Below are 25,300 nucleotides of genomic sequence, written 5' to 3'. Positions count from 1 at the left end.
CTGCTGTTATTTTCCCAGTCATCTGTCCTGCTCGTGTGGTGCACCGTCGTTTATCTCCTCGCACCTGTACTTAATTCACCATACTCTTCCAGGGGTACATGCACATCTCTACACTTTGTGGCTGCCCAGGGCAGCCCAGCACCCCCACCAGTTAAATTTAACCCATTGACATAATTGAGTAAAGCTGCCAATTGCTTCCACCACTGGACTAAAACCTTGTTGGTCGTACTAAGCCAAACTGCGCCAATTCGAGGAAACTGTGTAGCTAAAGCAATTGGACATCTCTTTAAGCTCGACGACGTTATGTAGCCTCGATGAACCAGTTCGATCCGTTATCGTTCCACCATAGTGTGGCGATGATGCAGGTGTGTCACATAAAGAGAAAAATAAAATAAAATTAACCAAATATATGGGTGGGTGGGTGGGAAAATTATTTCAGTTAAGCAAGTTATTGCTACTGCTGGTGAGAAGCTAAATCAGAGTAACTCTCTCCTATTTATAGGGCCCCTGGATTGTTGATTGGCTAACTTAGAACCTCCTAATATGGACAGACTATACCCAAACCTTTAGTCCCCTACTCTAAAGTATCAACAACAAGAAAGTTGCTTCAAGTTATGACACAAAGCTTCGATTTGGTTAATTGAGACAAAGATGCCTTGGGTGAGCAAGACAACCTTGTGTACCCTTAATGATGCATCTGCATAGCAACTATCAAGTATTGGAAACTGCAATTAACTTGAGCTAAACTGTGTTTAGCTCCATTTAGTAACAATGACTAACATATCTAATGTATTTTCCAGGTAATAGATCTTTAGAAAAACCTAGTGAGTGTATCGGATTCAACAACACACATCACAAGTACTTCTTTTCACAGCAATTTTATTTCTGTGCTGTGTTAACATAGAATGGTAATGACAACAGCAAATGCGATTGTTGATTTTAGATGCTCGATGTCCTCAAAAACCACATATATATCCCTGGTAGCCTTGGTGTAGTTGGGTGACAATACCATGTTTCAAAAAATTTAACCACCCTTTCCAAATATTAACATAAACCTTCTCATATTAAAAAAAATATTGGAAATAAATGCTTATGCCTTCTTATTAGAACATTCCTTAATTATCCAGATTGGGAAAAATTTCAGTAGAATTGAGAAGTGAAGGAAAATAAATGTTTGTCTATTATATTAATACTTTATAATTAACTAGTCAGTGGCCCATGGAAAAATGTGTGCATCTCGCTACTTACAGTACCATTTTGAGTGACAGACAGTCGTATGCGGGTATTATAATATAGATGTGTCTGTCTGTGATTTCCTCATTTGTTTGCCAACAAATTAGCTATTTGTTGATGTTGAACTTAGTGAAGCCATGACATTGCACTTATAACTTTAAAGTCAACAAACTTAAAAACTTAAAATATAAGTGATATCATCTAATGTGTGGGTAACTACTAGAATGTTACATAAAACTGTTTTTTGGATTTTTAATTTGTTTAAATTAGATAATTATATACCATCTTTTTAGGTTAAAATATGCCAGCCCAAAGATGCCATTCAGTGTCAAAATTAATATCACAAGCAGAAGTCAGTTTAAATGATTCTTCTTTACACAAACAAAAGAAACAACTTACACAGTACACAAGTCAACCTCTTCTTGTGGAGAAGGATGAGAAAAATAGAGCAAATGACCCTCCAAAAGATGGAGTCAAAAAGAAAACAAAAACACGTACTGGGAAGAAAAAGAAAACTGTGTTGTCTGCAAATCTTTCATTGACTAAGTATAATTTAGGTATGTTTTTATTGACTTACTTTAGGATTTTGGTTTTTGAATTATTTACTTTAATAAATAAAATCTTTAGATCATGTGCATTTGTTACATGTTTGGTTATTTGGTGTATGCTTATTAAATCAATCAATATGAAGCAAAATGTTTTTTCTTATGCAGTACCGCTTGCCGTAGTACTTAACTGCTATACCATTATAGTTTACAAAAAAATACAAAATATTAGTAGACTTCAGCCTTTCTAATTCAATTTTTTTCACGTTAGCTCGTTGCTTGTTGCCTCCTTTGTTAACACTTCAGCATTTGTATTTGTAGGGTAGCAAATTTTAGTTCACAATTATTTACATTTATAGACAGCATCTTAATTCCAATTGGCAGTGTTGTCAATTTCTGCAAAAAAGGGTCTGCATTGGACGATTCATTTGAGCACCAATATCTGTGTAATTATGACAATTTGTCAAATATAGATAGTTCAATTCTCATGCTGAAGGCTTGGCAAAAAAAATCAACTCACACTTTTATTGTCTCTTATGGTCTGATCCCACAAATTTCTGGAAGTAAACACAATAGGCTAAGTATAAGTCTTGTAGATGTATAGTTTAAAGGTATTATATTATTTCAAACCTGTTATAGTGCGTCAAGTCTGCTCAGATTTCGGGTTCACATTTTCTGGTGCACCAACTTCAGACTGGTTAGTTTTGTTTTTCCTTTACACAATTTGGGTTGTTTAAATATTATTTAATACTGGTGGCTGCTTCCATGTTTCACTCTAAAATGTAAATTTGAGCTGCTAAAATAGACAATTTTACTTTTAACATTTAGTTTTAACAAACTATGTACATTACCAATAGTGTATATCAATTTATTTTGTTCATCATGCTTATGGTAAATTTGTGAATGCTCTAACTTGAATTGCTGGAATGTAACTTTACATGTATGCACAATTTATGACTAACTTGCACACAGATCTTCTGCGTGGGTAACTAAAAACCACCTGGAACCCAAATGGGACCAATTTCTTATAGCTTGGCCAACCCAACTGTTTCGGAACCAATGGATTTGTGACATAATTAAAAGAACTTTAAATCCAAATGTCTCTGTAAATCTATCTAAGGCACATGATCCTATACATTTTCTTTATCAGCATTCCAAACTCTAATAGTAACCATAGAAGCAACATGTAAACAATCTTTTAAACAATTTTCTGATAAATTCTTTTTGTCTATCAACTGGTCATTGCTGACAACAACAAAATTTTTAAACCATTAAATGTGTTTTTCAACTAATAGTAAAAGAATCATCTGGCTTGGCTTTTTGGTATTTTGTCAGATAGATTGGTTATAATATATAGCAGGTCCTATTGTTACAAGATGGTGTTATTACATGCTTTTAGACAAAAAAAATTGCCTGAATTTAAATTTAGGATGTACAGTTTCATTCACAACATTATCAGATGAAAGACCAAAAATAATCGAAGTTCTTTCTAATTATAAACATTCTTTGATTTTTATAATAAAAAGACACCTTAAGAAAAGTAGCCTGCTGTTGATTTCGCATAAATAAAGAAACAAAAAGAGTCCAAAGTAATTTTTTAGCAAGATTGTGATGGTCTTAATTTCAATGTTTTTTTTGTGTTTGTATTTATAGTTTTTTGATTTGGAGTGATTGTGCTGTTCCAGCAGAGAAGATTGCTGAACTGAAGTCATATCAGGTCTGTAATTACTTTTACTTACTACAGGGTGGCACTCCTCCTTAAATTCCTTAAATAACCTTAGAAAAATAAAATCATATACTTAAAAGAATGAAATTTTAGCTATTCTCCTTAATTTCTCCTCATTTCTTATTTTTTCTGATCGTAACTTTTTTGGAAATGTGTTAATGGATTGTTCATCACCAGTAAAATAAGACATATTTCTCTGTTACCTCTGGGTTTTTTTTATTCTCGTTTACAGCAAAATATACTTAAAAAATGTCAATTTGTCTCCTTAATTCTCCTTATTCTCCTTACTTTTATTCTCATTTTATTAGTAGTCACCCTGTACTTTTGTTTTGTTGTTCTAACATAAGGCAAAACATAGAGTAATTTAAACTTGATTGCAATAAAGTTGAGACAAGGTTATGAACCGATTCCCATTTTTATATTTATAGAAAATAAACCACTTTGTGGGTATGGGGGAAATTTGTCGCAAAGATTGTCTGGCTAGAAATATATGGAGGTATGTGCTAAGATTTACATGGAGTACCCCAAGATAGCAATTACAGATGACCAATACTTTGTCTTGTAATCCTTCATCACCTGTGCGATGTTCAATTCTCTGACAATTTCCCTTAGGATGTTACTTTGCATTGTTGGCATTAGCTAAGAGAAGGAAATTTGATCCATGAAAATATTCGTAATTGCACTTGTTTAGCATATCTACAATATATTGTATATATACAAGTTTGGGCAGAAAAAATGATCCCATGAAAAAAAACGACTACTTAACATTGCATTTCAGGAATTACAAAATTTAAAGACACTGAAATTAAAGTTATTAGCTATTCTCCTCTTTTCTCAAGAACATGTCAAAAGAATTTCAACAATTTTTTTTTTCATTTAAATAGACCTCCTTATCATAGTTATTCATATTTTCTGTCCCTGTACATATGCATGCATGTATGCTGCTCCCAACACAAAATCCCAACATGAAAACTCATCTATGCAAATTATCTATATTTTTTGTAATTTTTTTTTCAGAGTCCAACGAGTATGTCCAAATGATTTTAATTTTGTTCCACAAACCTGGATTTTGCCTGGGGAGTATCCTTTTCATAACGTTTCAATTGTAAGCACATAAAAAATATTTCCAATCTGAAAAATACTACAGGTTACATAACGTTTTTTATAAGAGGGGAAATCGATTGTGAATCTAAATTTCTTAAGTTGTTTTATCACAGAAAAAAAAATTCTGAACGTTACAGGTGGAAAATTTATATCTGCGTAATTTTTTTTTCAAACAATTGATTTGTCTTTGATGAAAGTTGCAATAAGAGTAATGCAAAATAAACCGATGTCATTATCGTAAAAAAAATCAGACACATCACTGATGAAATTTTCAATTCAAAATATTATTTATTTTAATTTTGTGTAGCGTGCAAGTAATAAAAATATATGATAAATTTATTTTCAATATCAAAAACTTCACAGTGAAATACAAACATACTTTTATTTTGACACAATGTAAAAGTCTCCTTAATACGATTAACACAGGTATTCCATGTTTCAATTTCAAGCTAGAGAAAGCAAGAAAAAGAAAAAGAGATCGAAGACATACATTCGAAAGCCTGTTAATGGAGCTATGGGGAACGGGTAAGATGCATGATTCACAGCAATTAATTTTCCTTCCTAAAAAACTAAGATTCCGTTTAATTTACTTTTCATTTTAGCATTTGGTTAACGCGTAATGCTGAGAAAATAATGCCAAATGAAAACTGCATAATACAAGAATATCTAGATAAAGTATGTGCTGTTTGTTTGTTTGATATAATTTCAGTTATACTTATTGTGAACGGAAAAAAGAAAGAAGTTAAAATGTATGTGTAGTAAGTGTTAAATAAAAAAAATATGATGAGGTTAGTTCAATCACCAGAGAGTCCAACCCACAATTAAAACAACAGGAATTTGAGTATTTCTAAGTAAATTTTGGCATAAAAAACAACACGTAAATCCAAATTAAACCCAGGAAATATTCCTTTCATGAAATAAATATTCAGGGTTTAAATTAAGTATTAAAAGTGATCTGCGAAAATTTTTTTTTTTTCGATACATCACGTTTCGGTGGTTTTAGAACAAGCTAAGCTCCATACTTCGCAATAATAAATAAACCTGGAAAACACTGAAATTAAAACATTGATGGGCTGTATATATTTTTCAAATATTATGTTTCAATTTGAGAATTTTATGTTAAGTACGTAATTTTGAGATCTGCATAAAAATCTAAATGATTTGCAACTTGCAATGCTCAAGTTGTTAATTCGAACGCTGAATGTGCACACCAATGAACATCCTTTGAAAACTATATACTATACTCTTCTCTGGTCTACCTAATAGTAATTACCAACCTTGTTAAATTGCCATTTCTTAAATAAATGTCAAAATGTATAGATAAATCATCTCACCACTGATGGTTTAGTTTAGACACTGACAACCAAATGAATATATTTTTATTCAATTTTCGGCTTTGTTGCCATTATTTTCTCATTTTTATTTAGCCCATGTTAATGGATGGCTTTAAATTCGATCTGAGGATGTATGTCTTCGTAATGTCATGTGATCCACTCAAAATATTTTTATATAAGGACGGCTTGGTGAGTACTTCACTCATTTTTTTCTTTTTGAAATAAATTTATGAGAAACCATGGTCATAAGGAAGAACCAATTTTAAGACACTTTTAGGAAGGCACAGAGGGGAGGAACGAAATAAAAAAGTTTTTTGCGAAACAGATGTATAAATATACATAAATTGTTCTGCATTTTTTTAATCATTCTCTGAAAAAAGATACAAACAAATGTCGTTCATATATACCAAAATCATAGTCCAAACCACAAATAATTCTTATAATAAAAATACTTCCCCACACATTGATTTAACATTTGGTACCCTGCAATGTGTAATAAGGATATGGTGAACAGGTTTTCGTGGCAATCTAATAATGTACACAAAATAATGTGCACATCCTTTAATATTGAATGATAGACAAGTATAACAATTTTAAATTCATTATGAAACTAAAGACTATTATATGCCAAAGATGTGGCACGAAATATTCTCTCTTTTTTTCTACTTTGCAAATAATAAAAGTTACGTAATAGATAAATGTTAAACTTGCGTAAGCAATGACCTGCAAAAGTGGAGAAAAATTATGTGCCTTTTACATACAGACGGAGATCTTGCATGCACAAAATTGCTGTGCACGAACGTGCATTTTAACTTCTGTAGTGCAACAAAACATATAACAAAGCCTAAGTGATTTTTTTTTATTTTTAAATTTTACCAAGGAGGGAAACAGAAATTCCCCTCCTTGACAATAACAGAGGTGTTATAGTAACAGAATGATCTTTGCTGTAAAATTTCAAGACCTGTGTCCTATTTTATCCCAATGATGTTAGTTCTCAGATTCTTTTAAACCCTTAAAAAGTACAATATCATGCTAATTGTTGCAAAAAGTCTTGTCAAACAAAAACATTTTTTTTAGGTTTTAAAAAACTTGTGTAGGATAATTAAGTATCACCATTTCAACTGCTATAATAATACCTTTTGTAGTATGTTGTAGTATTGAGGTGTTTATGTTTTTTATGCTTGTATTAAAAATGAAACAAAAAATTAAATTAATTTTACTCACATAAAACCAGATTTTCACTTACATTTTATTCTGGATAGGTACGTATGGGAACTGAGCCATATACAAGTCCATCAGAGTCAAACATAGTAAGTCTAATTATTTTTGTTATATAAGACTAGCTTTATGTCCCATATAAAAAATCTACTTGCTGTAAGTAAGTGGTTGCTTTTAAATTGCATTTTAAAGAATATTTCAATACCTGTTATGCCAAGGGAAGAACTTTTCGCAGAACTTATTCTTGCAATTAAAAGTTATCACAAAGAAAAATATCTGTATTTTGTTTAAATACAGATATTTTTGCAATTAGATTTATAATTTATGTTTGCAATTAGAATCTTTTTTAAATGCATCTTCATTTTTCTTTTTATATATTTCTTTCCATGAAAATGTCTTCCCTTGTTGATTTTATAAAGAAGTCAATTTTGTTTAGACAAGCTCGTTCATGCATCTCACAAACTATTCTATTAATAAACATAGTGAAAATTTTATACAGACGTCCAAAGAAGATTTAGGAAGCAAAAGGTGAAGGTTGTGTGTTTTTCATTATGAAAGCAAAAAATAGAGAGTCACAATGTCTTTTTATAAAGTTTAGTTAATATGCAATCGTATGTTAATGAGGGAAGTTTTATATCAATTTAATATTCTGACAAGATTGAAGACTGAAAATCGAACATATACTGTTAATACTACTATTTTTGCACGAAGATAATTCTAAGGATTTTGAAAAGACAATTTTACTACCTTTTTCAAAACATTAAAATAAACAAAGTTAAGAAAATATTGAGTAGTTTCTTGTTCGCTAGGTATTAATACGACGTGTTTGAATATAATTCTAATAAACTTTAAAATTTAATAAATTTATATTAAAACATTTCATATAGCTAACTCCGGTAACTCGAACTCCCAAGGGACTGAGGTAAATAGTTTGACTAAAACGAAGATTCTGTTCTTTCAGTTAATTCAACTTTCTTTTTTAGAACTTTAAAGTATTTTTGGAAATGGTTAGAAGACAAGGGTGAAAATGTTGAAGCAATGTGGAACAGAGTTGCGGTAATGCCAGGGTTTTTTGTGTAGAGGAAGGTTTAACTCGAATATGCCCTGTGCTTTGCTTTGGAACTTGTGCTGGCAATTTTCTATTCTTTCTATGATTGTTCTGTTACCTGTGTCATGCACTTTTACTGTTAGATTTTTTAAAAAATAAAAATTATTTGTTATTTAGTCTTAATATTTTTCCCCCTTCTCAATGTTATTTCTCTAAATTAAAAATTTAAAATTGATTTAATTATAATAGATGTAATTTCTGTAAAAAACACTTTTGATTTCAGCTTAATAAATTTTTGCAATAACCACTTTTTTTAAATTACATACACAAAAATATACCACTTCAAAATCTTCTTAAAATGCTTGAGTGTAGAAAATCTATTTCACCTCTTTAATACTCCTGCCTTTCTAGTAAGCCCCTTTTTCGCATGGGTTGAAAAAATATCGTAATTCCGTGACCTTTTAAAAACTTACTGGTTTTTTTTGTTGACAATAATACTAATCTGATTTTCATGCATTGTAAAAATAATCCTATCCGCTAGTATTCTGACCTCTCTGATAACCCCTTTTTTGAGGTTATAACGCTGACCCTGCAGTGGGAATAATAAAGCAAATACAATATACACACCAATTTTAGGATGCCATCATAAAAACAATCTTAGTCGCAGAGCCTCGTTTATTTCATGCCTATCACATGTGTCGAGGAAGTGATCCACAGGGAGAGAGCTGCTGTTTTGAAATACTCGGCTTTGACATATTTATCGATAGAAAGTGTAAACCCTGGGTTTTAGAGGTATGACGTTTTTGTGCATACTGTGTTGTGTTTTCCGTTTGTTAATAATGGAATTGAAAACCAAATTTTGCAATTCTCTTTTAAAATCGGTACTAAATGCTATGTTTTTACAGTTATTATAACACAGTGCAGGTACTGAACTGTTGTGATTTGCTCAGTATTTATTACCTTCCCCATGAAAAGTATACGTGTTTTTCGTATTTCTCATGTAGGATTTACTCACTGTGTTTTTGTTTCACAGGTCAACAGAGCTCCCAGCTTCGGTGCTGACCAAGACTTAGATTATGAAATCAAATATGGTGTCCTTAGTAGTGTACTAAACCTGCTAAATATAAAGTATGTAATAAGTGCTTGGTTATAAAATCAGTTTTTTCTTGAATTTTCTAGTTTCACAGCTTTTTTATCACTTTAATGGTTTCGTTCAAGAACTGTTATGGTTAACCAGCAGAAAAGAGATGAATAACTAACAAAATCTGAGAAGAAATAAAATATTTTAAGAATTTGCAACAAACAAACTTTCTGTGTTTTAAGAAAATTAAATTTTGTAACAGTTTTTTAAACTAAATTGCTCTATTCAATTTCCACTTTTATTGTTTTTTTAAGTAATCCCTAACACAGATTAATAAGAGCTATTTTTGTTGATTTATCCATAATCTTTAAGTCCTAATGCACTATATTCATCACGCTGAAGCAAGTTAACACTCAGCAGATATTAAACAGGTTTTTTTGCAAATTTGAAAATGTGAATAAGCTTTGATTTTTCAGGTCGAAAGAAATGATATAATAACCATTCAGGACCCATTATGTTGCTTTTTTATTTCGTAAGGACAAGAATAAGATTAGTAGATATAACTACCTGTATGCGCGTGGAAGAACCTTTTATTCAAACCATGTAATAAGATTTTTGTTCTTGGTCTAGAACGAAAGATAAAAAGAGACGTTTAAAAGCGGAGAAGGTTGAATCGAACAAAAGATTAATGGGTGCAACTCCGCGTAAAACTGTGGAACCGTCAAATCTTGTATGTATTATTTGTACATAAACATTTTTGTGATGAATGATTTCCACGAAAACGTTACTTTTACTCATGACACACCATTAGTAAGCTGCCGTTTCAAGAAGAGACGTTTTTCACACACACAATTTTTAAAGGAGAACTTTGATACTTTTTCATATCACACCTTTTCGTATTAATCTTAATATCTCAGAGTGTACACTTAGTCAGCGTTGTTCGGAAAGTCAGAAATTGTCAGGAAGTTAAAAAATACTGTCTAAATGTTTAGAAAAGGGCAAAAAGGGCAAATATGGGCAAAATGTCATAAAAAATTTTATATACTATATTTGATATAGTATCAATTTCAACTCTTTTTTCAACAAGTTAGATTGCACAACAAACATATCTATTTTCAGGCTGGCAATAAAAGAAAGTTACTTCAGAAAAGAAAAAAAGACTTGGTAAGACTTTTGTTGTGATGGTGGAGTTGTTGTTGTTGTTGTTGTTGTTGTTGTCTTGTTGTTTTTTGTTGTTTTTACTGGTGGTGTTGCTTTTATTCTCTTTGTTGTTGTTGTTGTTGTTGTTGTTGTTGTTGTTGTTGTTGTTGTTGTTGTTTGTTGTTGTTTGTTGTTGTTGTATATTTTTGTTTTTTTTACACAATCTCATTCATCATGTAGAAATGGAGATTGCATCAATTACGAACTGAAGCTCAGAAAAAACAATACGAAGATAAAAATGCAGTTAGTATATTCTATCTTCTTGTTAAATCCCTTCATTTATGTACTTTGATAAAACATACAAGTTAAGTGATTGGCTTATCACTAAAATATAGACCGCTAAAAAGTAATATTCCAATTGGGGAAAATCGTAACCCAGCTGGAATAAATTACCGGTTAAATCTGAAAAAATTTTTAGAAAGACTACAATGTTTCATGGAATTAAGGAAAAAAAGCTGGTGCGAAGAAGTTAGATTTGAACTTATATTCCCAAAATAAATTACACAGAATTAAAAACGGCACTAATTTTACTTTCTTTACGTCAGATATGTATAAATATAACTAACGAATAAATTTATTATCCTTGGTGAAAGAGGTGACCGACAAATTATTTCTTGGCCAAATGTTGCCAAACTTTCAATTCGCGAACTTCAATCTATGTTTAAATTGCTTCAATCTATCTATTCAATCTATATTTTGTAGCTTCGAATCATTTAAATTATCCAGTGTCATATTGATGTTATAGACATGCGCAAGCTGCTTCACCTCGTGAAATATATCAGTTTTTATTCTGACAGCTCTTACGTCACAAGCCGTAGTATATGTGTCTTCTATAGATGGGTTTCAGAGAAAATATACGCGCTATAACGCTGTAAAAACACCTTTGTTTCCTAGAATATAAATCAAACAGCAACTTCGTCCCCATGACCATTAATGTCGCATCAAGTATATAAGAAGGGCTATAAATTCTTAAGCTATAGAGTTTTATTTTTGTGTTTTGATATTTAGGGTGAGTTTGTTCGCATCTATCCACCAGCTACTAAACCGTTGTGTGATTACTACTCGAACCTGCTTGAACAGTGCACGAAAGTTATCACAGGTAATCTATAACGTTTGTTGTTTTCTAATTGTCTTGATGCACAGATTTCGAGCCGCAATAAAATATATTAGTATTTACATAGAAGTTTTCATATCGAGGTTGTAGAAACTGTACATGCGCAGTGACTTTGTAGACATGAACAATGGGTTTATTTCAAGTAAACTCTGTTGGAAATCTTTCAAGGGCAAACCGTATTTGTATTCCACCAATTTTGGTTGAATGTTGCACAAAACTTAACGCCTTGTATATATACCAAGCTTCTTCACTGCTCTGGTGTGACCTACAAACACATTAGAAATGCAAATTTAAGTACTAACCTAATTGTGTCTTCTTAAGTTTTTCTTCGTCAATGTTTCTTCATTTTAGTAGTTGTCTATAATTTTCAGGTCGAACAACGTTACAGAAAGATGAGAGCCACTTGTGTAATCTCAAGGTTTGTAACTTTTGTGTCTGGTGATAATTACTCTTTGAATATGCACAAAAAAGTCCAAAAAAAACAAAAACGGTGAACTTAAATAAATTATCCTGAGTGCAAAAAATTGTAGCTCTAAAGAAACTGATTGATGGCCTTAAAAATATATATTATTTTTACTTTAATTTTCACTATCTCTTGCACCAAGTTTGCATTAACAAAATAGCAGTAAGCTGAAAAATAGGACTTGATATATCGTTTGTTTGTGCCTCAGATTTATGACCTTAATTGTAGTGTGTCAAACCTAAATTTAAAACATTTTCATTGAGTTTAGTTTTTCTGAAACTTGTTATTCTGAAATTTATTTTTTTATGTTGTTATTAAAAAATGCTGACGTGAGCAACTTTTGTCAACTTTACTTTTGCAGATGTCAGAAAACACACATTTTGAAAGTGGATGGAGATATAGTTATTTTTATGTCAGTCAAATTTACCATTTGTGTTTTTTAAAATATCACTGAAAATACATCGTGGAGCTTTTATTCACAAATTGTATTCCGACAATATACATACATACCTCTTTAATTTTTTTTACACATTTTGCAATAGGAGGAAGAAATATTAGATCTGTTACAAGAAGTTGAGAATGATGTTCTACATTTGGTTAATAATAAAGGTCAATATGTTTTGAAAGGACCTGTGGTGAGTAGGATAACTTCATTCAATGATTTGAATGTATTTAGGTGAAGTGAACCAGCCATGTTGCTTTTTTTGTTTGTGTTTCTGGGATTTTATGACTTAAAAAGGACTTGTGATAAGTTGTCCGCTATAGGTGTTCTTATATATCAAGTTTGCATTGCATGGGAAGGGGAAGGGGGGGGGGCATATTTGGTTGTTGTACCCCCCCGCTCAGGTTGTTAAGTCGTGCACAATGACGTATACAAGCAGGCAAAGTCTTTCTTTGTGACATACTTACTGTGAGCTGAATGAGGTCGTTAGAATATGGCGTAAAAATGATAGAGGTTGTGGACAACAACTCCCTACCTCGCATACTTTTGGTAATAATATTAGATCAGTTAACGGAATGTCCTTAAATGTCCTTTAAATTAAAAGGACGAAAAAAAAGGTTGAAAGAAATTCAAGCAGGCGGTTGTCACGCCCATTTTTAAAAGCTTTCTCTCATTTTTTTTGAAATTTCGTGACATGATAGCGATTTTTTTTTATTGAAGTTCTATATTTAACTTTCGTGCGTTGTAAATAGTTTTCAATGGTTCCCAGGTTTTTAATATATTCCTCGAATCATGCCCATTTACGTCCTATGTGTTGTGATTTGTTTTCATTTTTCTACGATTTTGTTAATTTGGCGCCCTGTGTAATTGTTCATCTCTATCCAAGTAGTAAGAGTATCTTCCAAAGTAAAAAAGTAGGCTAAATTGACAATGTATTGCGGACAATGTATTGCGTCTGCGTGGCGCTTCATTAAGTACGTGAACTAAGAGTGATAGCAAAATAAAGATGTAATTATAACTGGCAGAGAAAACATCCATACCATTTTCTTTTCGACTTGTGACCCGACACAAGACATGCTATGGTGGTAGGGCATTTTTTAAAAAGTAATATATATTTCTTATGGTGAGTTGGAGCATATTGTAAGATCAAGCAATGTCAAGCAGTTTCTGTTGTCGCGTGTGTTTCTTGTATGGTTCGTATTTGTGATATAATTTTTTTAAATTTTTACAATGTCATGTTGGTAAATAACTTTATCTTTAGCCACTGCTATCGATGCCATCTGTGCAGAGGCCAATCAAAACCAAATCTGTTGCCGAACGAATAACACCGCGTCCTGCATCTTATTTTTTAAATACACAATCACTGGTCAGTCGTACGCCTAGACCTTCTACAGCTTTATTGAAAAATTCTTCTCAAGTGAGTGCGCTTTTTTTCAGGTTATATCTTTGCTTAGAAGTTGCGTAAAATCAAAGATAAAAATGGCGCTATAAGCCTCAGTACATCAAGTGTCGTCCCAGCTAGGTCGAAATACCAACACGTCATCTATTAGTAATCACTCAACTTTGATAGGATTTAAAATTATTATCCGGCTGTAGTTTTCTTCATCAACGTTGAGACACCAAGTCTCTGGTGCAATGACAAAAGGTTTCCGGCCAAAAAGAAGTAATTCCAATTTTTAAACGCTGTTGAAGTAATGTTATCACTTCATGTTAACAGGCGGACAAAATGACGAAAGTTTCGCTTCTAGAAAGAAAGCGTGTGTTTGAGTCCTTTCGTTGACAAAAGAAAATCAAATGTGGCAATTTTTTTAAACTTGAATCAGTTAATTTTGTTCAAATTTTTATTCCCTAGATTGTCATTACTGCATTTTTTTAAGTTGGTTTTCTTGCAACAATGTTCACTGCTATCTTTAAAATTCTCTTATGAACACAAGAAGTCACTTCTCGCAGAAATATCTGCTTATCTCGTGTGTGTGCGCGTTTTTATTTTTTTACAGAAAATCTGCTTCAAAAAAGAGAATCTATGCTACACCATGCGCCTCCTCAAAGCTCCTCGATAATTTTTAAAAGTCTTCTGAAAGCTCCTCACTAAAAGTAATTTTTTTACCAATGTTATCCTCAAATCTCTTCTATAGTGGTTAAGCATTTTAGATGTTTTTATTTTCCATATACGTGAAAATGCTTGGGAACAGCAATAATTTTGTTTTTCATTGATAGCATATGAACCATCAAATCTCCTCAATTTTTCCACATGAAAGAATAACAACTCTGCTTTAACTAACTACTACATACAAGTGATATTTTCTATTGTGATTTTCCCACTCCTTGACTGATCACTCTAAAAGTCTCGATTTCAGGCTGTGATATAGGGCTTTAAGGGCATTATATTCTTTGAAATTGCGGTAAATTTTAAGAAACGTTTGAACCAGAACTTCTAGTTGAGCTTTTATGAAACAAACATATACTTAACTCACTAAATTGTACTTGATGTAATAGCCATATGAGAATAAAAATTTCACAACGTATTTCTGTTTTTAATTTAAATATCTTGGTAAGCTTTCCCCGATGAATTTTCAGGATTTGTCATTGTTATGTGCAGAGATATGGTTTAAACCGTTTATATTACTGCCTGAAAACCAAGATAAAATGCAGAAGCAACGCAAGTTAGAACAGTAATGGACAGCCGGCACCCCTCCCCCCCCCCTTATATCTAAAGCGCCAAAAGCTTATACTAAATAGGGTCAATGGTAATATCTTCAACGATCCCGGGTGCAAAAATGTCGACCTATGTTATACTTATTCCGTGTATTTTACCTTTCAAAGCATTTTTGTGTGTTGGCATAAAATACGTTTATATATGTAGCCCTATTTTATCAGAAAAGCACATTTTCGTTAAAATTTTACAAAGCTTAGTTTTTTCCAATAAAAAATGTCGGTAAGTTTAACCATTTTTTACTAGAGTTCAAACGGCAGGACTTGTTAAGTGAGACTTGAACCATGGGAATCTCCCTTGTGTGACACAGTAAAAACATTCTTTGCTATTTAGCAGGAGATTAAGACACTGAGTATAGAAGACGAAGAGAAAGTGGCAGAAACGTTGCAGTTGCTACAATGTATGAAGATAAAATATCCTGGTAAATCTGATGAAGAAGCTGAAGAGATACTACAACAGGTTGGTCGGTTGTTAACGTTGGTTAGCTGTCCATAGAAGATCATGTCTTTTTTAATTTGATCTTTCTAAGTAAAAAGGTAATAAAGAGTCTGTAAAGAGAAACTTTGCAACATTTTGCAATACAATGTTTGCGATTCTCCAATTATTATATTTTAGTGTACAATCTCTTTAAATTTGTTTGAACGAATGCATAAATGAATAAACGAATGATTGAATGAAAGAATGAGTGGGTAAATAAATGAATGAATGAATGAACGAATGATTGAATTATTGAGTGACTAAATAAATGAATGAATAAACGAACGAATGAATAAATAAACAATGAATGACTGGATGAATGAATGAACGAACGAACGAACGAACGAAAAAAATGAATGAATAAATAAATAAATAAATAAATGAATAAAAGAACGAATGAATGAATGATTGAATTAATTTAATAAATGAATAAATGTATAGTGTTTTAAGTTCTCTGATTATTTCTTAGATTCAAGATAATTGGAAGCTACATCGTGCGAGAGTTGCTGCGTATTGGCTGGTAAAACTAGACGCTGTTAAAAGGAAAAAAGTGTGTTTTCTTATAGTCCATACTGTGATCATGTAGAAGACAAAAAACTTTTTTTATGTATGGTTTCCTTTTCCGTTTAAAAGCAGTCTGTTGTACCAAGTTTATTGCATTTTTAGAAATCGTGGTTTCCCCTCACGAAGTTAGTATCCACGATTTTAAAAAATGCAATTGAATTGGTACAACATGGATTGGTTTTAAACGGGAGAGGAGACGACTTTGATAATTTTGATGTTCCTTTTAAATCCCTTTCCCCCCTACCCATCATTTCCAGCTGGCGTAATGGACTTGTTTTACGTTGACGGTTTTTATCTCTGTCTCAGTTAATAACGAAAAGAAGATATAAGAAGGGCGAAAAAAGTGTTAACAAAGACACGAAAAAAGGTTCAAAACGTAATTCGATCATTTTATCATATCAGCTTACTTTTGTTGAATTTAAAAGGTTTCACATTTGACTGCATACTTAGTAAAAACATCTTAAAAAAACCCCAAAATAAAATATTGAATTTAAACAGGTGGTATACAGGTTTGCGGGGTAGAGTAAAGCGACAAATGTGATTTGACTTTTTTTCAGGTCATCGACATTGTACGAAGCAATGTGACAGTGATCATGCAACGTGCTTGGAAAACACAGGACGTGGAATCGATTTCATTGCAACGCAGTTTCACAAAACTGTTTCATCGACTGCTGTGGAGCCACGGACAGGGACTGTGGAATTGTTTTAATGCGAACGGGTGAATTTTTTTTTGTCAGTAATTCTAGTGCGTATAATTATTTGTTCTCTTGCTTTTGGTGTCCCAGAGATGTTTAAGTAAAAAAATTATAAATAAGTGGATTTATAACACCCCAACAATCGCTTTAAATTTGTCAAAAAATGAAAACAATACAATTGTTTTCATGACAGAAAAAAAACAAAGAACTGAATTAATTCTCAATGTAGGCTTTAGCCTACCTCGCCTACAGTTGGATCCGCCCCTGCCGTTATACTTCACAATTCTATTTTTAAAACGAAAATGAAACAGTTATAAAGCTTGACACAAGAATCGTAAGCATTTCCGTAGGAATTATTTTCAGTGTAGAACAGGCCTTACAGAATTAACCTCGATATCACGTTTTCCTGTGCTTTTTTTAAGCAAATAGGCGGGTTTTTTTCAGAATTTCCATCTGCGGGAAAATAAATAAGGTTAAATTTCGTTTAAGCGAAGCGATTTAGAAATTACGGGAATATTATAATTATTTTTTAAGCTTTCAATTTGTGTGAGTGTTCTCTGTTTTTACTTTCAGTGACTCTTGGGAATCCATATTTTTAAAGAGTGCAGAGCAACTGACGCAGGTAATGTTGATCAATGAAAACATAAACCAGATTCAATTTACTAACTATTCATACACACATGTTCTGATGTACCACCCGCCCTTTTTGTGAATAATTCTAATGCTTGACATAATATGCTAATCATTTGCTGACAAAAACGAAAATTGGGAAATTATATTTTTCGTTTTCGTATGGGTGTCAGTAATTATGTTCATAGTGTTTCTGCTTGATTTGCGGGAGATATTTGCCATATTCTGTTTGGGTGTCAGGCTTGGATCTTTTCATAAGGCTTTTCTAAAAGAAATATTTTGCCGGTGACGCTGATAGAGAGTATTGTTTCGACTTATACTTCGATATCATGTACTATGTGCTTGTACTGTATAATACTTTTCCTCGATTTTTTATGTATTTTTGGTGTTATAAAAATTGACTGTTAGTTCAAAACGCTGAAATACGTTAATTATCCGCGTAATTTCGCATCTTCTCTTTACTAGGCGGAAATTCAATGTTGCCGTCAAATCGTCAAATTATGTCGCGACTGTTTACTTGTCGTGTATCAGTTTGCGTCAGAATCGCAAATATGTTCGTCGTCATCATCATCTGTGGAAGTCAATACGGAGCACCCTTCAAATCAAGTTGCTTCAAGGTAAAACCTTTCCGCCTAGTTTTTAGCTCTTTGTAAGAACCAGTGCAAATTGCAACTCTTTTATCTGCGCATGTATCAGTACCTGGGGACAAAATTAGCGTAAAACTCAGTTCCAATTTGGCTCAAGTAAATACACGGTAAAATTGCGTTATACGAGGGAGTTATTTAGTTGTGCAATGAGCGCGTTCAATGGGTTGGAGTCCGGATACGTTGAAATATTTACACGATACAGGGCTGGGTGGGTTAAAGTACTCATTTAACAGTGGTTCGGGTGGCTTTAAACATTTGCGTTATGCAGGTCCGTATGTGTTATCTGTTATGTGAGTCGAGTCGGGATGGCTTTAAGTATTCAGGTGAGGACGACTGACAAATCAGAGAGTGTATGCTAAACGTTCATTCCGCAGTTATGTTTTGTCCTTTTATTTACATGCCCTAAACTTCAAGTTTAAAAACTGACAAATTTGAATAGCGTCAACCTCTTAATTCACAAGGACGCGAATATACACTCCTCCTCTTGACTTATAAATACTTTTCATTCTCCAAAAAAAAAGATCGATGTTCGATAGTATAAAATATTTAAACGTCAAACGTCTGTTTTGGCGAGCGCTTTTCTATTTGTCTGTTATCCCGCCTTTATTTATGATAAATTTGTTAAGAACTTAACGATTATTAACGTGGTTCACTAAACTTGTGTTTTAGTCGTTCGCTCTACACACGTGATCGAAGAATTCAAACGCAGCTCAGTAACGGTCACCTTATGGGAACAAAGATAACAAGATTATACAAATAAAGTGTTGTGGTTTTCAAGAACAACAACAACAACTACAACAATAACAGCTACAGCAACAACAACAACAAATAGAGAGATGGGTAGTAACAACGTTATCAGTTATCATTTCGATTGTAGGAGGCTTCTAAACCAGCAGACAAATCTAATTTGCACCCGAAGTTGGTTTCATTATTAAAGTGCGTTAATGTTGGATAAGAACGGCAGAAGAAAGCACCACATCTGCATGTGGAGAGAAGATCTCAAGTTGCCTTACAACAATCATGCTTAATGATGCGTTATCAATTGATCATAAATATCTCATCAGAAAAACGACTATAAGTCATGTCTTTTAAAAATCTAACTTCGACTACTGTTTTGTTACTGTCCAGGGGTCAAGAGGTACAGATATGTAAAACAAAGAAAACTACAGATTTGCAGCCACTCCGAATTTTTTTAAAAAAATTCAACTACTCTCATTCTCACAATTTTTATTTTCGTTATGTAAAATATCTTACTACAAACATATATGCGTCTGAAGAATAATATATTCACACAAAAAAAACCTTTTTTATTTCGCCAGTGAAGAACTTCGCTTCGAAATTTGCGAATGAGGATGATTAAAGGAGATAATATTCCTCATCTAAGCGATTTTCCTACGATCTCTTCCTATCTCCATTTTCAATCTAACTATTTGCGCAAATTAACTCTTTTGAAGGTATATATGTTATCCTGCGGAGGACGTAATATATACTATATGTGCTATATTTGTATCATATGTTTGCTATTATTTATTTTTTTATGTGTAAATGTTGAATATATTTCGGATAATTATTTTTTTGGACAATTGACATCTGCTGAGTTTCTGTGTTTCACTTAGTTTGCATGTCTCTCCCTGTGTCTTTATATAGGAGACTAGCCGGGAAACCCGGCGTCGAAACGCCGCGGTAAGCCACAAGTCAAGGTGTGACCCGCCATTGAACACTATGTGGAGCGCTTAATAAGAGCCGTAAACTGTACTACACGGTCAGGTGGAGCGCTTTAGTACAGGTACGCAGTATGTCGTTAATCGAGTAAAGCGCACACAACACTATAGTGTTTCGGCTGTAGTGTATTTTTGAAAATATAACTCTACTGTAACTTTAGCCAAAATAAAAACACAATTTACAACCATTTGTTACCCCGTCATAGGAAAAACAATTGGTCAATTTTATTTTATTTTGCGAAATAAGTTTCAGTAAAGGTTAACAAATTAATTGTGACATTGGACTGAGCACTTAGTACAGGTAAATCGTGCGACACATGCGTTTAGGCTTAAGACCCTATTCAAAAAAACTATTGCAGTTTTGGTTTACACAACACAGAATACACTCTGTTGAAATGCCGGGTTAAGCCACAAGTAGCTGTGTTACCCAGCGTTAAACACCAGATTGAGTGATTAATAAGAACCGTCAACTGTGCCACACAGGTAAAGCGCTTTAGTACAGCCATATAGTGTGTAGAAAATAAAGTGAAGTGCACACAACTTTATGGTGTTTCCGGTGTAATATACTATTCAAAAAATAACTTTCGACAACTTAGGTAAAATAAAAACCCAGATTACAATTCAATGTTACCCCGTCATAGCGAAAGCAGCTGGCCAACCTTCTTTATTTTTCAGGAAATGTTCCCGGGAAAAGTTCAAAAAAATGTTAAGCTGAGCGCTTAGTATAGGTAAACAGTGTGTACTTTTTTTCTGTAAAAAACGTTATCACAACTTCGGTTAAACAGAAACACAGGAAACAGCCCGTTGTTACCACCGGACTAAGCGCTTAGTACATCTAGACTGTGTCGCACATGAGTATAGGCATAACACCATTTTTAAAAAAACTTTATCGCGACTTCAGTTTAAAAAAAATCAGGAAACCGCCTGTCGTTATCAAGTTCAGTTAAAAAAATATATACTCAGCAATTTTATTTTTCAGCATAAGCTTTCATAGCAGTAATAAAATTGGTAGCTGCCTATAACTGCATTTAGCTACTTTCACTTTTTAGCCAGAGGTACAGCTAAAAGGAGCTAGATAGGTAGACCCAACTTCTACATAAAAATAAATAACAATATACCAAACTGAATAAAAACTTTAAAAGAATAGGAATAAATAAAGATAGCTATAGCTAGCTGCCTTAAAATGTACGTTTTGTAGCTAGCCAAAAACTTAAAATTGGTTTGTTTAAGATTTATACGTAGCTAGAAAACGTGATGAAATATTCACCTTAACATGTGAAAACAAACTAAATAATCCTATAGGATAAAAAGTACTCAGAAGAAATAAGGAGGATTGAAAGGAAACCTACAAACTTCACACCATCACTTCCAAACCAAAATGGTCTTCGTAGGGGTAGCATGTTTCCTCCCGTCGGCATGTTGAGGCCGCGAAGCACTTGGATTGGTCATTAGTGAAAATGGAGCCTCGTGATTGGTTTATTACAATGAGCGGCAAAGCAAGGCCGATAAAAAAACGGGGTTTGCCGGGGATTCGAAATAAAGCTGCAGGGCCGCGGGGATTTTCGGCGGGTCTCGCTACTTGCTCCGCCATGTTGCGCAGAGACAGACAGACGACGGCTATTATTATAGAGACTAGTCGTTACCCGTGGAAAAATCCACGGGTTCGCCCGTCCTTTATATTTACCCGTCGCAACAAAGTGGATAAAAATATATCGCATTTGATATTCGTGTTTCCGTTACATCATTTTCTAACTCAGCGGGGGTCCGCGCAGAGACAGACAGACGACGGCTATTATTATAGAGACTAGTCGTTGCCCGTGGAAAAATCCACGGGTTCGCCCGTCCTTTGAATTTACCCGTGGCAACAAAGTGGATAAGAATATATCGCATTTGATATTCGTGTTTCCGTAACATCATTTTCTAACTTAGCGGGGGTCCGCGCAGAGACAGACAGACGACGGCTATTATTATAGAGATAGTTTAACCCTTTTTTCACCAGTATAATTGGTTGAAAGCTACAATTGAAGGTTGAATATTCCGGTATTATGGGTTAAAAGCACACTTGACTTTATTTAAAGCATAATTTTACTTGACTGGATAAAGTATTTTGACCTAAGCCACATGTTTTATTTAGAGCCTGCGTTATGTCAATCGTGAGAATTGTTTTTAATGTTTTCTGAGCATGTATCTTAGTCAAAATTAACATGCTGTCAAAATCTTTTCTGTCCGCGTTTTTAAAAGCGGCTAAATTTAGGGACAGTTCTGAGATTTTTTGGCTTATTTAAACCATGGGGGACGGAATACGGAAGGAGAAATAGGGTCATATCTGTATGCTTTAAATGTATTGAATTTTCTATTGTTTCTTTTAATATTTTTTAATAGAATCAGTGCGCCAGGTGCTCGACCGAGTCTTATTTGCAAAAAAACGATCAAATTCCAAATTCTCAAACATTGGGGACTTGCTTTTTTCTATAAAAATCTGACTGTAACAGGCTGCAGACACGTGACATTTGTATGAAAAATGTGCCTGATATAAATCGGTTAACATTGTTTGTAAAAACTTTAGCAACAATTTAAAAGTCAGTGTTCAGCTGTGATATAAATCTATTTTTACAAGCTTGAGTATACCACTTTGCTTATAAAAAAGAAGTTTGATAGATATGCGCCGACAAAAGGCCGACAAAATGTGTGCTGAATTAATGTTTATTCTAAGTAAAATAAATAACTTCTTATAACAGAACGTCGTTTTAAAACGAGATTAAACTTTTTCTTTTTGTATGTTTACAAAAGTGTGGAGCATGTGCGTTTTCGCTAATTATGTTGACATAAAAACAAAAGAAATTTTACAGATTTCAATATGGCTTCTTGTTTTGATAATACTAGTCGTTAGCCGGTGGAAAAATTCACGGGTTCACCCGTCCTTTTATACCGCATCGCATGCGTCTCGCTACTTGCGCAGCTAAGCCATCATTTTGAGTGACAGACAGACGGACGGAGAGACGTATACGGGTATTATAATACAGATTATCAAAAAAGCGTTTTACAGCTTCGCCAGCTTGGCGAATTGCTCAAAAGTCAAAGATAAATTTAGTTTAGTAAATGGTTTAGTGGTGGACACATGTAACATAGAACGGAAGAAGTATTTCATATAGAACCTAGCTTTATTTAAAATTCTTAATAAAAAACAACTGTTTTCATAGGCAACCTGCCATACACTATATGGTAAATTATAAAGTTTATCTGAAAACATTGTTCTTCTTCAATATAAAAAAAAATGTCGTAATTTTTGGTCGGTAAGAATATCACTCCACAATTTATCACTTTTTTTCCGAGTATAAATACAAGATATACACACAGCAATTAAAGAAAATTAATTCTGTTACATACTAATCCCGTCCTAGATCTCAGTGTAGGTTACAGGAAATACAAAGACACGGTTTTTTTGTTTCGTGGTGTCATTTGTAAACAGTGAGCCACTGACACAATATATCTTTTTTATGGACAGGGTACTTTGATTCCGTTTGCATGCAATTTACGCGCAAACTTTGTACACATTAAATGTGGTACTTACAAACGGCAAATGTTTGCAAACATCTTCGACGTTGTTCTTAAACAGGGTCTTAGCTACCCTAAAGTTACATAATCCTCTAAAAATTAGGCTATCCACAATTTTGGTCAAAATATATAAAACAAGACGGCTAATTTTAAGGTTCGCCATCATAAGTGATTGCGTAGGCTATTTCCATATTAAATCCACAAATTTTGAACTTGTTAATGTACAGTTGTCAATATTCAGAGCGAGGATTTATGATTATAGTTTGTTTCAAATGTCCAAAAGTCCAAATTCCTAAAATGTGTTGATTGTTGCTGACGTCAACGCCATATAAACTTAGAGTATATGGCTTCTCGTACTTTGAGCCATTGTCCAGAAAAAAACATTTAATCGAAGAAGGTTTTATTTAGTTTGTGATAATCAATTCCTATGGAAATTTTTAAAGTCAAACTGCGATATTATTTTTCATTTTTTTACAAATTATCAAATAATCATGTTTGATCTTCTTGTAAACGAATGTTAACTAACTTTTCTATCAATCAAAGTATAAGTCAGTGACTCGTGGAAAAATCCACGAGTTAGCCCGTCCTCATTATACCGCGTCTCGCTACTTGCGCTACCATTATGCATGACAGAAAGATGTATACGGCTATTATATAGACACTACTCGTTAGCCGTGGAAAAATCACGGAGTCGCCCGTCCTTTAAATTTACCCGTCGCAACAAAGTGGACAAAAATATATCTCATTTGGTATTAATGCGCTTTTTAAAAAATTCGTGTTTCCGTTACGCAACGCGGCTTTACCGGGCACACAGACAAAATACGGCTATTATTATAGAGAAATTTTTTATCAATAATGTGTCAATTTGCTAATAAAAAAATACTTCAGCGCCATGATTATTGCACTTCTTTCGCCAAGTGGTAAAAACAAAGTACTATGCAAACAGAATATTTTTTAAGTAACTATAGCAACACAACAATGAGAATGAGAATTATAAGATGTTGTTGAGTTATAACACTTAGTTGTTTAACATTCTCATTTAAAAGGTTAGTGCACTTTTCTTTATAAGCAACTGATTTTTTGCTCTTCGCCTAACATGGGAAAGGTACTTAGGCAAAATCCTTCTAAAAGTCATTATTCACCTGGGTAAGATTATACGAGGGGTTGAGGGTTGGGAATGTTCCTTTTTAAATAAATTCAGAATGAGTCAAAAGGGTTTTGAGTCAGAACATTAAATTTTGTGAAATATTTATTCAATTTACCACCGTAACTCAAAGTTGCAGGGGTTTTAATTCTGACAAATTATGCTTAGGGCTTAAATTCGCACCGTAGAATATGTTAGCAAGCAAATTGTTTAAAATTTTAAGCCACGAACATCGTGGCATTTAGATTTTAGTCGAAATTAATGGACCAACAATGATTTTTCATTTCAACAATATTATCTTTTTTTTTTAACAAATATCGCTAAAATATCTACTAAACAATATATCTTTAAAAACTGGTATTTTAACAGAAAATTCAATGCTGACGCTAGCTAAAATTATTAATAAAAGTCATCATGATTTTTAATTGTCATGGTACAGACATCATTCGTACCAGCATTTATGACTAATAACCTAACATAGTGAAAGTTATGAGGCTGGGATATTACATGAAACGCTGCATGCAGTTCCTTCGCACTTCGCTTTTTTTTTTCCATTTCATTATCATGATATGACAAATATGATTTGAAGGATTTTGCACTGTGACCAATTTTTGATGCCTTTAGTAGAGATCTACACACATCTATT

The 25,300-nt window shown here is 33.1% G+C and overlaps 1 protein-coding gene across 2 annotated transcripts; it reads left to right on the top strand.

Moving 5' to 3' along the window:
* Positions 1-1,503: 1,503 nt before the first annotated feature.
* Positions 1,504-19,821, top strand: LOC130629897 (tubulin polyglutamylase TTLL7-like). 2 transcript variants are annotated; one of them, XM_057443275.1, is made up of 26 exons: positions 1,504-1,790; positions 2,418-2,475; positions 3,432-3,495; positions 3,933-4,000; positions 4,522-4,584; positions 5,035-5,133; positions 5,211-5,283; positions 6,036-6,131; positions 7,205-7,252; positions 7,597-7,688; positions 8,144-8,216; positions 8,845-9,000; positions 9,242-9,336; positions 9,920-10,019; positions 10,409-10,453; positions 10,670-10,732; positions 11,498-11,588; positions 11,975-12,021; positions 12,609-12,701; positions 13,770-13,925; positions 15,558-15,680; positions 16,168-16,248; positions 16,820-16,980; positions 17,531-17,579; positions 18,053-18,204; positions 18,904-19,821. In XM_057443275.1, exons 1-26 carry the CDS (start codon positions 1,535-1,537, stop codon positions 18,992-18,994), a joined length of 2,493 nt encoding a protein of 830 aa, XP_057299258.1. In that variant the 5' UTR covers positions 1,504-1,534; the 3' UTR covers positions 18,995-19,821. The 2 variants fall into 2 exon arrangements, with proteins under 2 accessions (XP_057299258.1, XP_057299257.1); XM_057443274.1 differs by having other exon boundaries at positions 15,555-15,680.
* The last annotated feature ends 5,479 nt before the right edge of the window (positions 19,822-25,300 follow it).

The sequence above is a fragment of the Hydractinia symbiolongicarpus genome, chromosome 2 (assembly GCF_029227915.1).
Source record: "Hydractinia symbiolongicarpus strain clone_291-10 chromosome 2, HSymV2.1, whole genome shotgun sequence".
Classification (NCBI taxonomy): Eukaryota; Metazoa; Cnidaria; class Hydrozoa; order Anthoathecata; family Hydractiniidae; genus Hydractinia; species Hydractinia symbiolongicarpus.
Note: the sequence above shows the minus strand (reverse complement) of the source record. Positions and strands in the feature narration are given on the sequence as shown.

What these genes read in the sequence shown, in the direction of transcription:
- LOC130629897 (XM_057443274.1), top strand. Translation starts at nt 1,535, where the DNA reads ATGCCAGCCCAAAGATGCCATTCAGTGTCAAAATTAATATCACAAGCA. An exon ending in AGAAAAGAAAAAAAGACTTG is followed by an intron (nt 10,454 to 10,669) that starts GTAAGACTTTTG and finishes TTCATCATGTAG; the next exon opens with AAATGGAGATTGCATCAATT. An exon ending in AATACGAAGATAAAAATGCA is followed by an intron (nt 10,733 to 11,497) that starts GTTAGTATATTC and finishes TTTGATATTTAG; the next exon opens with GGTGAGTTTGTTCGCATCTA.